This window comes from Alosa pseudoharengus, unplaced genomic scaffold, assembly GCF_046254945.1.
Source record: "Alosa pseudoharengus isolate Yale_2024_CS ecotype anadromous, Long Island Sound unplaced genomic scaffold, YU_APseudo_1.1 YU_APseudo_1.1_scf_10, whole genome shotgun sequence".
NCBI lineage: Eukaryota > Metazoa > Chordata > Actinopteri > Clupeiformes > Clupeidae > Alosa > Alosa pseudoharengus.
This window is the reverse complement of record NW_027468565.1, coordinates 5,705,202-5,721,785: the sequence shown is the minus strand read 5'-3', so window position 1 is coordinate 5,721,785 and position 16,584 is coordinate 5,705,202. Positions and strand designations below refer to the sequence as shown.

The 16,584-nt window shown below is 44.3% G+C and overlaps 1 protein-coding gene across 1 annotated transcript in view; it reads left to right on the top strand.

Moving 5' to 3' along the window:
* Nucleotides 1–10,611, top strand: part of hydin (HYDIN axonemal central pair apparatus protein) — a 101,127-nt gene extending 90,516 nt beyond the window's left edge. Inside the window, exons 73-86 of the mRNA XM_076272559.1 lie at nucleotides 297–435; nucleotides 761–968; nucleotides 1,298–1,519; nucleotides 1,621–1,790; nucleotides 2,086–2,284; nucleotides 2,856–3,014; nucleotides 4,413–4,693; nucleotides 4,979–5,198; nucleotides 5,884–6,096; nucleotides 7,081–7,244; nucleotides 8,121–8,271; nucleotides 8,646–8,876; nucleotides 9,342–9,566; nucleotides 9,919–10,611. Of these exons, the coding sequence (XP_076128674.1) occupies nucleotides 297–435; nucleotides 761–968; nucleotides 1,298–1,519; nucleotides 1,621–1,790; nucleotides 2,086–2,284; nucleotides 2,856–3,014; nucleotides 4,413–4,693; nucleotides 4,979–5,198; nucleotides 5,884–6,096; nucleotides 7,081–7,244; nucleotides 8,121–8,271; nucleotides 8,646–8,876; nucleotides 9,342–9,566; nucleotides 9,919–10,428 (3,092 nt within the window). The 3' untranslated portion in view covers nucleotides 10,429–10,611. The remainder of the gene's footprint in view (nucleotides 1–296; nucleotides 436–760; nucleotides 969–1,297; nucleotides 1,520–1,620; nucleotides 1,791–2,085; nucleotides 2,285–2,855; nucleotides 3,015–4,412; nucleotides 4,694–4,978; nucleotides 5,199–5,883; nucleotides 6,097–7,080; nucleotides 7,245–8,120; nucleotides 8,272–8,645; nucleotides 8,877–9,341; nucleotides 9,567–9,918) is intronic.
* The last annotated feature ends 5,973 nt before the right edge of the window (nucleotides 10,612–16,584 follow it).

Here is a 16,584-nt window from a genome sequence, read left to right as displayed (position 1 = left end):
AAAATAACATAGGGTATTATTAGCCATGACATTACTAGGCTATAAATCGTTCGTTCATTTTTTTTTTTTTTTTGGGGGGGGGGGGGGGGTTACAAACTTATTTAAAATCATCCCCCCCTCTGGTTTTTACACAAATCGCACCCTGATCCTACCTACTCACTGTAATGCCTTTTTAACTGATGTGCATATTATTCACTGTGCATGCTTTCTCAGTGCCTGCTCTAAAAAAACGGTGTGTATGAAAGTCCTTAACCCTGAACAATATGGCTATATGTATCTTCCTGTAGACCGCACAGTTCAGCACACATTGAATCTGGTGAACAAGGAGAAGGAGCCGTTCCAGTTTGCTGTCCAGGAGAGTTCCTGCTACTCCGAGGGCTTTGTGGAACAGCTGCAGGCCGAGCCCATGCAGGGGACAGTTTCAGCCAATGACAAGCAAGTAGCAACTTAAACATATCTATAACCACTGACTGAATGTGGAACGGGTTAAGCCCAGATCTGTTTAAGATGGCATAGGCAGTCAGAGACAGAAAGCATGTATGTTTTCTCCTTCATGAGTGATAGCAGGTCAATAATTCATTTATAAATAATTAACACTATATGAATGGACTGTGTTGTATTACCTAACACACCATTTTAACATCCTAGACCTAGAGCATCTTAACACTACACGCATGTTGAGCCACTGGAAGAAACAGGTCATAATGAACGGCCCACTCTGACTTGAACCCACTGTCCCCTTGCCTATTTGTCACGGCAGGTTGCCAGTGGTGGTGACCTTTAGGCCAAGCCAGGCGGGTGACGTGGCCTTTAACCTGGCGGTGAGCGTGCAGAGGAAGGTCCAGCCGACCGTGCTGAACATGAAGGCCGAGTGCTACAGCATGAGCGCCACGGTGCAGTGTGAGGACCCCGAGGGCCACGTCACCAACATGGCCCCCAACAGCCTGCATGAGGTGGACTTCAAACAGGTCAGTCATAACACAGCAAAGCTAAATAGATAAGTACAGTAAACAAACATCCTGTACACCAAGTTCATCCATTTTATTACTTTGTGCATTTCAGTACAAAATGTTGCTAGTTGAATAGATTGTCTTTTTTATAGTTCAAAAGCCCAAAAGTGTGCACAGGATAGTAAATGAGAGATGGGATGTGGGTTGCGGTAGTAACCGCAGGCCGGATTCAGACCTGGGTCACCATGGGCACTGGGCCCATACGTGGGGATGAATGCTGCTGTATACCAGACATTCAATTTCACACTAGTTCTATTCCACATTGGTTCCTTTTTCTGTCTCTAAAGGTGGAGTTGAGTGATAAGGTCTCTTTTGAATTCCTGGTGTCCAACCCTGGGCTATTCAGCCTAGACATCCACTATCAACTCTGGGGTCCACCTGAACTGCAGCGCCACCTACAGGTTGAGCCCGAGTATGACACCGTGACCACTGGCAAGCAGAGCCACTGCACTGTGTCCTTCTACCCCCAAAACAAGTGTGTGCTCAGAGACGTCGGCCTCAACATTAAGGTATAGTCCAGGCGTTGCCATTGCTTTCTTCTGTCCCCTGTGTCTCTGATACTGTAGTTGTCTTATTCGGTATCTTTTCGTCTGTTTGTTGTGCGGTGCAGATCAAGCACGGGCCTGTGTACAGCTGTGCCCTGCGGGGGGTGGCGGAGGTCCCAGGACTGGACTTCTCCTTCAGAAAGCACAACTTTGGGAAGAACTTCATCTTCTCGGTGGGGATGACTCCAGCCTCAAAGACCCTGGTCCTCACTAACCGAGGAGAGCGAGGAATCAGGTGACTAAAATTACCATGGCGACGGTTGGCAGGAGATTCATTTGACACAAGTCATGATGTGTTTACTTCCTGCAAAAATAAAGCATTTGCAGTATACAGGTATACAGTATCAATGATATTACAATGTACATTATTACAGAGAGACAGTATATTGCACAATATACCACTGTTTTGCATATTTTCAATATATATTTAAATTTCTATATATATATATTCATTGCATTTAGATTTAAATATATTGAATATATACAGACACAGTGGATTGCCATTTTCGGTCATGTTTCCTTCGCCACAGTGTGGACTGCTCTTTCACAAACACCCCCTTCTTGAAGATGGACTTCCAGCCCAAAATCCTCCCTCCTGGTGGTTACATGGATGTACCCATCACATTCTACCCACGAGAGGCCAAACAGTACCATGAGAAACTGGTCTTTGGCATCAACGAGTGCACCAAGCAAGTGGTGGAGATCCTGGGCCAAGGCACAGAGATTAAGGTGAATAAAAGGCTGAAGAGTTTTACACTCTGGTGGAGAGAAAGTATGTCCTGTTTGTGTGAGCTATTGGAGTGTGTTCATTCACTCTGTCTGTAGACCCCTGTTATAATGTACATGGCTGTAGCTCTGAGGGTTATGTGTGTATGGTGTGATGCTAGCTGGGCTCAGTTCATGGTTTTGGTTGTCTGTGATGAGTTGCAGATGAAATGAATGTGTTTCATTGGAGATGTTATTGTTTTTCTTTTTCTTGCTGTGGATCACTAGCAACTTTGGGACCCTTTATAATAATTTGTTCATAAAAAAAATGCTATTTCAAAAAGCACTTACACTTACAATCAAACACTTTAGTCAGATTTTACTCTGTGACCCAAGCTGACTGCTGATACTCTTTACATGGCTGTTACGGACAGCTGTAAGAGCACCCTATTTGTGCGTCGCATCTGCCCTCCTCTTGACCATCGCTTAGTATGTATTTGTGTGTCGTACCTGCCCTCTTCTTGACCATCGCTTAGTATATATTTGTGTGTTGTGAGGATAAATGTGTCATGTGTTGCCACCTCTGCTGTCCCAGCTGGACTTTGAGGACCCCAGGCAGAAGGTAGTGAATCTGGGATCACTTCAGGTGGGCCAGCGCAGCCGCCGGGTCATCCCCCTCATCAACAACAGTGCCTCGGCCATCACCTTCTGCCTCCAGCTCAACTCCACAGTGGAGGCGCTACAAGATGCACAGGTCAGATATAGGAATATATACACCAGGGTTTCTGTCAGCTGATATTTATCCGGTAACATTTATATACAACTCACATTATGGTGTTGCAAAGAGAGAAGTTTTCTGCCTTCTTTTGTTGATTTTGGCTATTTTGACTGCTGGCTGCTTCTAATGACATAAAATAGATACACTGCCTAATCTTTAAATGTAGCAGTTGTGACTTTCCTATTGATGTCTCTGAGGGTGAATTTTTACTACTGGTAGGTTATCTAGATAGATTACTATATTGCCCCATAAGTTGTACATTTGATGCCATGCACCCTGAAACATTTTGATAGGCTATAGCCTTTATTGAGATTGTAAAAGTCCGGCTTCAGAAACTAGCTGATCTACCTGGCTTATGAGTTGTGCTAATTAAAATCAGCTGAGTAAGTGAATGGTTGGAACAAAAATTTCGCAGCACTTTTACTTTCTAAAGCTGAACTTTTACATCTTTGCACACACACTGTACTGTATGCACATATATTGTACTTATAGGTATGCATTGCAAACATAAGCACATATATTCACAATGATCGACATGGATACAGACAAACAAATATGTACACATTCCGGGATAAAGTATCTACAGTATCTATCTACATACTGTACAGTGTTGCATACAGATATACATAAATACACTTACTCGTCATCATCATTATACACTCACTCTCATACTGTACATCCCAGTCACATTCACCCACACACGCACAGACACAGACACACACACACAAACACACACTGACATAGAGCTATCTTTTCTGGAGCACACCCACTACTGTAGAGTATCATCTCAGCACTGGTTACTCACTGGTTATCTCTGTCAGACAGCCTCTGACTCTGTGGGGGTGACTCTGAGTTTCTGAGCTTCTGTGTAGAGGAAAAAGGGAGTTTGTCAGTCTTCAACTTCTAAGACAGCACCAGTACTGCTAAGCGTAGAGTTATTCCACTCTGTACCCAGGGAGGCTACAGTAGATCACATTCTGAATCAGGGGAAGAAAACTGTAATAATAAAAAGATACAAGTCTAAGTTCTGTAATGCCTCAGTATGAAAAGTAATGTGTGTTGTGTTTGAATTGTATTTCCTCATGGTTTTGCAGCTGTCCTTTCTAACCATGGCCAAGTGCAAAATGAATTGAGTTTTGAGTTTTTTATGTTTCTTCAATCAAAAGTTAACACACTTAATGTGAGTGTGGTGTTTTCTGCATCACTAATTTGCAAAAGAGTTCCTCTGGTGTGGCAGAAGGTGAACTTGAAATGAGAACTGCAAGTAGGCAGTTTAAACCCTATGTGTTTTTAAAGTCCATCATTATGCTGTATATGTAAATAAGTGTGTGTGTGTGTGTGTGTGTGTGCGTGCGTGCGTGTGTGTGTGTCCAGGTGCTGTCCGTATCCCCGTCCAGTGAGATGACGGTGCGTGGGGGTGGCGGGCGCTGTGCGGTGGAGCTGCTCTTCACTCCCCGAGAACGCATGGCCCCCTTCAGCGAGGAGCTGCTGCTGGAGTGCCTGGGCATGGCGCGCCCCCTGCTGGTGCTCCGCGGCTGCTGCCACGGCGTGGAGGTCAAGCTGGACCAGGACTACCTGACATTCGGCGCCGTGGTCCAGCGCTGCCAGGCCACCAAGTGTATCCTCATGCAGAACACCGGCGACATCGGAACCAGGTACATACACAGCGGTCATCCTGTGTCAGAAGTACATGAAAGGGTGTATGTGTGGTTGGAAGACAGAATAAATTAAATTAAAAAAAATAATAAAATAATGGCTTGCCTGATAGATTATGGTTTGTACTCATATCAGTCATATTATCAGTGGTGATCAGCTCATACATCTACTATTATATCAGCTCATATATATAGGGAGTTTCACCCTCTCTCTCTCTTTCTCTTGTTCTCTCTCTCTTATTCTCTCTCCCTCTCTTCTGTTCTCCCCCTCTCTCTTTCCCTCAGATTCCAGTGGGATGCGAAGAGTTTTCTCCCCGACTTCTCCATCAGTCCTGTGAAGGGCTACCTCTGCCCTGGGATGGAGGTGTCGTTCAAGGTGACCTTTGCCCCCACAGAGCTGTGCCAGGACCTGCGTTATGAGGACCTGACCTGCACCATTGAGGGCAGCAGCCCCATGTCCCTCACCCTCACTGGCTCCTGCATCGTGCCCCCCACCGCAAAGGAGGTGAGTGCCAGCACCCAGCATTTATACTAAACCCCGGCCTACACTGGGCACGCAACTCAGGCGTTCTGTTTGTGGACCGTAAACAAAGTTTTAGAAGACTGGTCTCATTTGTTAGAATGAGTGCACTGCTATTAAGTCTGCTGTAGCCAGTCCCATTGATTACAGTGGAAGCTAATTGTCGCAGCACGAGCTCCGCAGCATGCAAAGCGCCCAGTGTGTCCTGCCTGTAAGAACGGCTACAAGGACCTCTTTCAGAAGCATAGATCATTAGGTCATAAAGACTGAGAGATGGTGGTCAGGGTACTTAAGTAGACTGTATGTTAATACAATGTTACAGAATATAGATAATCCAAGTGTGAGTCATATACTATATGCTATAATGCGTTTTACGTTCATTATGTTATGTACATAGTACAATATAGTTCAGTTCCAATGGCTAATGGTTTATGCTAATGATGGGCTAATGATTTATGCATATTTATAATGTATGTTTCATTATGCATTATTGAAGTAAAATAAGAACAGAATAGAATTTATTTGAAAGAGAATTAAAAGAAAGATGAGTGACGTTGACATGAACAGAGAGTGTGGGATGAGATGTTGGGGATATTTTTAGACTCGTTTGGACCCAGCCTTCACCCGTCATTGCCTAACCATCTGCTGCCTGTCTAATGTTCTGGCTCAGGTAATGAACTTCACCTGCCAGGTGCGCTGCCAGCACACGCAGCCACTGACCATGTCCAACAACACCAACCAGCGCTGGACCCTCAAGCCCGTGATCGAGGGCCAGCACTGGACCGGTGCGCCCAACTTCATCATCGAGCCCTACCAGCAGAACAAGGTCTATGAGGTCATCTACAAGCCCATGGTCATGACCACAGATGGCAAGAAACATCAGGTGGGCGCTGGACATTTTTATAGAGTGTTTTCTGTGGAGTTCAGAGGACTCTGGTCAGGGCTTCATGCCCGAGGCAGAGCAGCCATGTATGACCCGATATCCACACAAGCCTCAGCCTGCTCTGCCCTCTTTCATTTTACTCATTTAGTAATTAACTTCCTTCCTGCTGGGTATGTCAGCTTTTAGTACTGCTCTTTCTCACTTAAGGCCCATTCACACCAAGAACGATAACTATAAAGAAATATCGTTCTCGTTAATATGAATGACGACGTTCACACATAAACTATAACGATAACGTCATGAAGAACGATATCGTTGGGGATCACTTTCAGAGCGATTTTGAGAACGATAAAAAGGTAATAGCCAATCAGAACCCATCGAATTTTAGCCGTCACATTCATTAACACAAGAAGAGACTTTGTTTATCGTTGTTCAGTGTGAGCACTTTTATCGTTATGGTTATAGTTATTGTTAACGTTCTTGGTGTGAATAGGCCTTTAGTCTCTCTTTCTCTCTCTGTCAAGCATGGAACATGGGGGGGCACACGCAGATTTCAAAGTAAGAAGTACATTTATTAAAGAATATAATTAAGAATATTAAGAAAGTCACTATGGTGAAAGCTCAAACAAAAGTGTAGTGCAAATCAGTGTCGAGGGGTTCATCAGGCAAAACGGAAATCAAAAGTCAAAAGGCCAGAGGAAGGGAGAACCTCACACATGGGGAGAGCAGGCCTCTTATCCCTGCACCAATCAACAGCCATTTTGCACACCTGTGTACACCTGGGCCTTAATCACCTGTCACAAAGAGAGAGAAAGCACAAGCAGCAACCAATGCACACCAGCTGGAGGGGCTACAGGAGACCCGTCACCCATCACACACACACACACACACACACACAGTATTTGCTATGTACCCATTTTTACGTTTGTTTTTCTTTCTTTTGCTCTGCATCTCTCTCTCTCTCCCTCATTCTCTCTTGTTCAGGGTTCGATCTTCTTCCCCTTCCCGGATGGCACGGGGATGCTCTATACGCTGGTTGGCACTGCTGAGTCCCCCAAGTCTGTGGCCACCATCATCCATGAGCTGCCCTGCAAGACCACCTACACCGAGGTTCTGCCTGTGCACAACTGGCTGCCCAAGCCACAGAGGTAGACCCACAACATTGTACAAAGTGCTCCTCTATTAGTGTGTTCACAGAGAGCCTTTACACTATTGGCCCATTGATTCACTAGACCTTCCATTGGCTCCTCACTGCACAATTGATTTGTTTTGACATGAGCACAATAAGCAGGTGGCTGTGATCAGTGATTTCTGATCTACAATAGAAGCTTTTAGTTGCAGAAAATTGGTTATATTTCAGGTATTTCAGCTTATAAGATATTAATAGAGGTTGGCAGGGTACAACACACATTACAAGCTACAAGCCACGATGAACTACTTTTGCAAAAATGTGGTTTGTAAGCATGGTTCTTTCATGGGTATTTTGAAAACAAATTCTGTAAAGACTAGAACCTACAGAAGAACTCTTACTAACCCAAACTTATGTTTTGGTTTGAATAATAACTAATGACCTTACTTGCATGTTGTAGCTGCCCTCAGCCAACTGTTGTAACTAAGGTACACACTACATTTAGTCACATTTGCTCGAATTAATTCACTGGAGGTGTATGTTTTATAGAAGTTTTAAGATTTAAGCAGTCACTCCTTTTTTCTATGCAGAAAAGGTTACAACTGCACTCCGTCTGCCATACAATCATATGCAAACACACTTGCTGCAAATACTGCTTCAGTTCCCACAGCTCATGTTGGAGCAGATGTTTCAATTCAGCTCTGATAGAAACTAATTTCACTTGTATAATTGCATTTCCGCTAGACTTCACAGTGATGACAGCTCAAGTGGGAGAACAATATGCCTAGGCCCTCACAAATCCACACCTGTGTTCGTTAGTCACCCTAAATGGGAGTGTCCCAGATAGCCTCTCTGTCCTGAGGGAGACTTCCACATGCTCGTTTTTCCTCTCCAGGTTCCGTGTTTTGCTGGAGATGATTAAACCAGAGCGTCCAGACAGCACCATCTCTCTGAAAGGCCTGGATTATGTGGACGTGTCGGGCCTGGCCACCAAAGACTATAAAATCTCCTTCTTCACCTATAAAGAAGGCGTGTTTCATGCCAAGGTGAGACAGACAAGTCATTTTTTCAGCAAATCAGCACTGGGACTGTGAGATTTTCACTTGTGGTTAGATGCCAACTGCATTTCCTTGTTTACGGACTTGTACTTGTCCAATAAAATATAATCTACTCTAACGTAATTCAAAGGACGTTGGGCAGCTCCCCTTCCAAGGATTTTAACTAACATCTGGATCTGTTCATTAGCCCACCACCCAAGCCAAGAGGTGGAGATAATGAATGAAATGGCCTTTTTATCACAAAGAAATTAATCAGGACTCATGCTGATCAATCTCCTCCCTTGGGATCTACCTCTGGAAGTAATTTCTGCTCGGATCAGGATTAACTCTCTTACCCCACCCTGCCCTCTGCTGTTTTCCAGGTCACGTTCCGCAACGAGGTGACAGGCGAGTACCTGTTCTACCTGCTGAGCTTCAAAGCCACACCGCCGGGGGTGATCAGCACGATCGAGATGACCACGCCGGTGCGGCAGGTCACGTCAGCCTCGGTGAAGGTGGAGAACCCGCTGTCCATCTCCCTCTTCTTCACCGTGGAGTGCCGCAGCCCTGACGTCAGCCTGCCCTCACAGCTGTCCGTGCCAGCCATGACACAGGTACGCTGCCATCTGCTCTGCCACGTCTGGCACGGATCCTTCGTCCGATTCCGTCTCTGGGAATGTCTCCCATGTTGATTCTCTGTCAAAAAAGTTGACTGATATTTAGCAGACACTTTAATCCAAAGCAACAAAGCAACGGTAACAGTATAGAGCTACGACAAGTTAACAGAGCTGTTGGCTATTCAGTCATAGGCAGGTAAACTTTTCCCTGAAATTATTTCAAGTTGAAGTTCAACCTGTCCTCAGTACTTCTAATACATTTGGCCTTAGTGTTTTATGCATAATTTATTTCAAATATCTACTCTGCCACTTGGACCAAAAATGTGTCCTGTTGAGTTCCCTCTGTTTCAACAGTACAGTACTTTTGCTATGTTCTCCTAGTAACAATGGACCCATGTCTCAATCTCTCTCTCTCTCTCTCTCTCTCTCTCTCTCTCTCTCTCTCTCCTTCTCTCTGCTCAGGGCACCCTGACGTTTGAGTACCAGCCCCTGAGGCCGGGTGAGTCCACGGCGCGGCTGGTGCTGCACAGCTCTGAGCTGGGGTACTTCCACTACGACCTACAGCTCAAGGCTCTGCCCCCACCCCAGGAGAAGCCCCTGTACTTCCACGCGCCCCTGGGCAGCGGAGTCTACATGCCCGTCAAGTTCACCAACTATTCCCGGGTCAAAGCAGAATACACCTGCAAGGTGAGAGGAACAATAGAAGCCAGGGGAGGGACAAGGTGTTGGTATGTTGTCTTGGGGAAAATCTGTGAAATAGTTGTACTTCTAAATGCCCCCATGTTTCTTTATTGTGCAAGTCAATCAAGAATAAATACAATCAATAGAATGCAGAGAATTACGCAGTCATTAAGTATGTATCAGTACAGTGTATGGAGTCATGTGTGTGTTTATGGGTGTGGGTTCTGGGTGAGAAGAGAGAGGCCATATTCTGTGTGTGTGTGCGTGTGTGTGTGTGTGTGTGTGTGTGTTTGTGTGTGTGTGTATCTGTGTGTGTGTGTGTGGAATCTGTCCCATGTTGTTCCTCTGTGTTTCTTAGACGGACCTTCCTGACTTTGTGGCTGAGAAGCTACTCAACGCGTTGCCGGGCTTCCAGGCGGGCATTGACACCACCACAGAGGTCTACTTTGAGCCGTGCCAGCTTGGCGAGGTGCGCGGCCTGCTCACGCTCTCCTCGGCGTTCGGCGGCGAGTACGCCTTCCCGCTGCACGGCACCTGCACGCCGCCCAAGGCGCAAGGCCCCTTCAACATCCGTGCCGGCTCCAACGTCTCCATCCCCTTCAAGAACATCTTCCTGCAGACCACGGCCTTCTCCTTCCAGGTGGACAACCCGGCCTTCACCGTCAAGGGTGTGGAGACCATCCGGCCCAAGAAGACCCACAACATCCTGGTGGCGTTCGACGGGCCCCTACCGGGTGCACGGAGCCCCTGCAGTGGGAAGCTGATCATCTCCAGCCCACGCATTGAGGGCCAGGGCCAGCCCATCGCCTGGGTCTTCTACCTGAAGGGCAACCTGCCTGACCAGGCCCTGAGGGACAAGTCCTCCTGAGACCCACACATCACCCCGACCCAGCCATACACACACACACACACACACACACACACACACACACACACACACACACACACAGGCCTCCTGAGACACACACACACACACACACACAGGCCTCCTGAGACCCACACATCACCCCCACCCAGCCATACACACTCAGGCCAATGTCACTGCACTTTACAGGGTTTACAAAGAGCTCTTTTATGGTTTCGTAACATTAAAATACAAATTATTTGGATATGCTATGCAGTAGAGTGATGTCTGATGTATGCATAGTGTGGTGTATGCATTTTTTAGATATTAGATATTAGATTAGAATTAGACTTCGTTCATTTGTTTATTTGGTTAGCATACTTTATACTGCACCTGCCAAAAAAGGATGATTTTACAATATTACATTGTTACAATTCTACATAATAAATTTACTTGGATTACACATCTTTAAAATAAATATTTGTGTGTGGTATCTGTGGATGGATCAATGGAGAGTGTAAACATCGGTGAAAAATCAAAGCACAACCTGTTGTAGTTGCACAACTAGTCGTAGTTATGAGGAATGGTTCCTGTAATGCTTTCTTACAGTATATCATGGCAATTTAAATGAAAATGATGAGAGTCCTTACTTGAGCCACTAGGGGGTGCTGTTGCTGCTCTGGTGCACTGTGTGCTGAGAGGCGTCCTTGGGACAGCTGGGCTGAGTGGGTGAGTGTGAAGAGATCAGCTGGACAGCACAAAGGTTAATGAGTTAGATAATGTCATCCAAACCAGACAGGCGGACCAGTATTCCATTGAGAGGAACACACACACACACATTACACACAGTGCTCTAAAATACACACACAAATGTACAAGTGAACGTGTGTCTGTGTATACTATAGTGAGGGAGAAGCTTCTGATAATAATGTGTTTATGTCTGAATAGAAGTGCATAGTGGTGTTGCACAGTCGTCAACAGCTGCATTGGAAAGAAAATTGACTACTAAGAGATTTTACGATTCTGCATGTACAGTACATGTGTGAGAGCCTGCGAATGAGTGGATAGTCCTACGATGAAGCTGTGTATTTGATGCATACCAACTTCACAGCAGGGGAACAACACCATGGTCATTGCACCTCCTTAGTGTGCATGCAGGATGTGTGTGTGTTGTGTGTGAATTCTGTGTGAGTGTGAGCACATCTCGGTAAAATGTCCTGTTGACTTTTCCAGTCGAGTGCAGGTCTGCACTCCTCTCTTCTCCAGCGAGCGAGTGACTGAGTGAGGCAGGACAGGCGTCCTCTTCTGTCTGAGTGAGCGGGTGAGCAGGAGCTAAGGGTGAGAGATTAATTCATATGGTGAGTGGGAACGCTGTAATGAGTGTGTGGGCACTCGGAGCCAAGCCAGGACACACACACTCACACTCACACTCACATACACACATGACTTTTATTTCACACTCGCACCACCGTTTACACTGGAGTTTCGTACTGACACACAGACAGGTGTAAGAGGGAGCTTCTACTTACAGTGTTGAGTCTTTCTTGCTCTCTCTCTTCCTCTCTCTCTCTCTCTCTATCTATCTCTCCTTCTTTGTCTTTGTCTCTCTTCTGTGGTTTTATGTATGTTTCTCCTACACTGTAGTACAAAAGGATGAATCTTCATTTCACAGCATTCCTGTACAGCAAACCTTTACTGTCATTCTGAATGTAGCACTAATATCCACGGTCGTCGTGTGATTTTTTAGAGTAGGTTTTTGGTCCATATTCAAGTTCTGAGAGTGAACTACCCCATCATAACCCCAAAAGGTTATAAATAATTTTGAGTTTTCTGTGAGTTCAATACTGATTACTGGAGCCAATGCCACTCCTCTGAGCTGTAATCAAGACAAATGAAGCTTGCACACTCTGGGAGAGGATGAGAGGGACTTGAGCTCGAACAGGTCAGTGAGTGGCTGCTTCCCCGACTGGCATCTTCGCTCAGAGAGCCTGACCTTGATGGAGCAGCATGTTTGTGTGTGTGCATGTACTGTATGATCATGATTGTATCAGTGTATGCCAATGCTTGTAAATGTTTGTGTATGTTCATTCCAGTGTGTGTATGTGCGCATATTGGAGCCTCTGTATGCATATGTGTGTGTGTTTGTGCATGTAAGTGTGTGTGTGTGTTTGTGCATGAATGTGTGCAGGTGTGTATGTCCCTATGTGTTGTGTGTGTTTGAGCATTGTGTGATTGTGAGTGTGTGTGTGTATGAGTGTGTACTAGTGCTTGCCTGTGCTGTGTGTATGCTGCAGCATGAGGTTGATAAGGCTGAGACTCTGAGCCAGTGGACCAGCACAGAGGACGCTCTCCTGGGTGAAGCTTACCCCTCTTAGCCAGTTCCTAAATTGAGTTCAAGGTACTAGTAATCATATACAAGACACTAAATAGCCTGGGCCTTAAATGCATTGCAGAAATGCTAATGCCACATATTCCTGCCATATACTAGAACCAATTAGCTAGTCGTCCCCAGAGCCAAAACCAAGAGAGGTGAAATGGCATTTAGCCATTATGCCACCCACCACTGGTGTGATGGTGGTTCCTTGCACAGAACTGAAAACATGTCACACAGCTATCTGGTCCTGAGGGGAAAAATATTATGAACAGTATTAATTTACTTTTTTGCACAAAAGTCAGTCAGACAGTCTCTTCATCTCTCTCTGTATAGGCAGGCCTATCAGAGTCAGACGTTGCCATTGATCATGCTGTGAAACACACAAAGCACACAGTGAACACACAGTGAGGTGAAGCACACACTAATCCCGATGCAGTGAGCTGCCTGCTACAGCCACGCTCGGGGAGCAGTGAGGGGTTAGGTGCCTTGCACAAGGGCACTTCAGCCGTTCCTACTGGTCGGGGTTTGAACCAGCAACCCTCCGGTTACAAGTCCGAAGCCCTAACCAGTAGGCCACGACTGCCCAATCACACGTTTCCAAAACACAACAAAACATGTGTTTTCATGCAAAAATAACATCTACTGTTCCAAATGTATTTTATTAAATATTACACATCAGCTAAAATATTAAATGTATTAATTTTCCAGAAATGCATGTTTTTATTATTTATTTATTATGTATTATTTTTACATGTTTAACTTAAAATATGTGTTGTGATGGAAATGACAAAGTGTGGTGGAGATGACATAATGACATACATAGACAACTTTAAGATTTAAAAGCATTTGATTTTTTTTTTTTTAAATGCGTCCCTACCATATGTTATGTAATCATGATGTTTTTTTCTACTAGATTCTTTAGTAGGCCGACTATGAAGCAAATAAACTGTGTTTTTAGGGCAATGTCATTCACATGTCCTCCACATGTCACCATGTCATTTCCACCACCAAAAACAAAAAAGTAGTACATATTTTTTAGTTTTTCTTATTTCTTCCAAGGACAAGAAAAGTATCATAGTTAAAGAATTACCCTGCAGTGTTACTTTTCATTACATCTAGCAGCTAATGCGAACCATATAGCTTATGGCAGGTAGGTAGGCTACTAATAAAATGTTTAAAAGTGCGCTGCCTGTTTGTGCGTGTCATGTGTTTGATTTCCAACTTATGAAACGTTGCTTTGGTGTCTAACCTGCGCGGCCAAAGTAGGCCACACAAGAAAAGGTTGATAAAGGATCTTTAATGCTAAACCATACTGTTTTGTCTGTCTAGTTTCCACTAAAGTAGTGCAACAACAGGCTGGCTGGCTGGCTGACAGCTCAGACAACAAACTTTAGTTAACTCGCTAAAACATGCAGCTAGACACAAAGACGTAAAAAAGACGCAAAGACGTCTCTCTTAAATAGCCTACACTTTAGCTAAGGTCTGCCCGCTGGAAGACGGTACACAAATAAATAAACAAAGTACACCTACATTAAAGGAACCATATGTAAGATTGTGGCCAAAAGTGGTACTGCAATCACTTTCAAATTACTGTAGAGTGGTGTATCCCCTCCCCCTCCCCACTGACTCGAGGTTGCCAACCCGGATGTCGAAACACTACTGACTTTGTGATTACTAGATAGGTGGAGGGTGGCGCATCAGGCCAAAACACAACATGACATGACAAAACACAACATCAGTTAAGGGCTGCAACTTCACTTTTTAAATGACAATATCCTGGCTGGACTACTGTTGTCAGTGATATAAGTATTTGAAATGAACATGATTTCTTAATGTCTAGTGACTTATCAGGGCCATTTTATGATTAATTGAAATACATTTCTTACATATGGTTCCTTTAAGGCGCGTTCTTACCTTTGTGTAGAGGCTATAAGGCTTGCAGTCTGATGATGATTGATGGATCATCTCACTGATTGCTTGCAGCTTGCCTGCCTACATCCGGTTGCGCAGCAGTCCTTGCAAACAATTAGTCTTAGTAGGCCTACGATGTCAAAGTGTATCAATTTACAACTGCCACAATCGATCGTAGACTAGTTCATTCACCATTCATTGGGATTTCCGATTTTTTTTTTATTGGTCTATGTTGGTTTGTGTAGGTTATTAGGTTATTTCATTTGCCATGTTGATATGAACCTAACGAATGAAGTTGCACGTCTTTATTACGTCAGAGCTCATTTCAATCCACTCTTGAAAGAAATGAGTTGGGGGTCAGTTCTACTCATATACTAAGAGCTCATCTTGTCAAAATAATCAATAACTGGGAAACTAGTTGAGTGAACTTAAAACTTTTGTGGTGCCTGAACAATATGGCAGCTTTGACAGCTCTGCAATTTTATTGAGTTTAGAACACTGTTGGGGAATACAGTGCAGAACATGAATCATACACATGCAAACCTGAGGACAGGGAATGATTGCTGTTGTCTTAACCCTTTTGTTGTGTTCGAAAGCTGTTTACACCTGTGGTGTTCGCGGATCAATTTTGACCCGTGAATTGAAAATGCTTGAAAATCCTTTAAATCACAAGTTTTCTTCCAATATTGTTTTTCAACTCATTGCTGGCTTAGTATACAATCATATAAATGGAACCAGTGTGGGATTTTTTTTTTGTTGCCTCTACAGACACGGTGTTTTAAACCGTGTCTGTAGAGGCTCGTTTTTGATTGGAAAAACTATTTAAATTAACTAAAAATATTTCTCATTCTTATAGACTGAGTAATTATAAACTGTAAATGTGTTATAGACCTATATTAGAGTACACCTACCAAAAAAAAATTTAAGTATTTTTTTATTATTTACAAATATTAACAATAGTGACATCTTTGGTGTTCGGGTCAAAATTGACCCGCATAGATAAATAGTAGGATAATGACAAGTGTTCAAATTTCTTTCCATAAAACCAACTTTTATTTAACCATAAAAATGAACAATGATCAACAGTGTGTGTGTGTGTGTGTGTGTGTGTGTTTTCGCGTACATGTGTGTGTGTGTGTGTGTGTGTGTGTGTGTGTGTGTGTGTGTGTGTGTGAGTGTGTTTGTGCGTGTGCGTGTGTGTGAGTGTGTTTGTGCGTGTGTGTGTGTGTGTGTGTGTGTGTGTGTGTGTGTGTGCAATGCATTAACCATAAACTGAACATTGAAAATAACGATGTTAGCGCAGGTGAGTCATATGAGTGAGTCATTATGGAATGAACCATAAACTTCAGAAACTATTTGTTTCACAAACATCAGAAACTATTTGTTGTCCAACCATAATTTTAACTGTGTGTGTGTGTGTGTGTGTGTGTGTGTGTGTGTTCAAATGCATGAATCACAGAATGTGATGGTTACTGTGTGCTCCTTGCAAATTAATTTCTTGCATGTGTGGCAAGTGGTGTTGGATTTCCTGTCCTTGTTGGCGGGGCAGGACTGGCACCTCTTTCTTTTGCTGGTCTTGGGATTTCCTCCCTGGTTAGTATCACAGGATGATGATGTGGGCGTTGATTGAATCTCTCTCACCAAACGAAGAGACGCTTCGGTTCGGGGGATGCACTTCCGTCTCTCAATGTAGGGAGACACCAGAGACTTGCCCAACTCCTCCAGAAAAAGCCTCCTCTTCAATGTTTTGTCTCTGTTCCATCCTGGATCTATTTTAGTCCAGATTACAAATGCATAGTATGCCGAAACGTCCAGCATGTTGTAAAACACGACCATTGGCCACCTTTTTGTCCCCCTCTTGCATGTATGTGCCTGTGACCTTGTCCAGGTTGTCA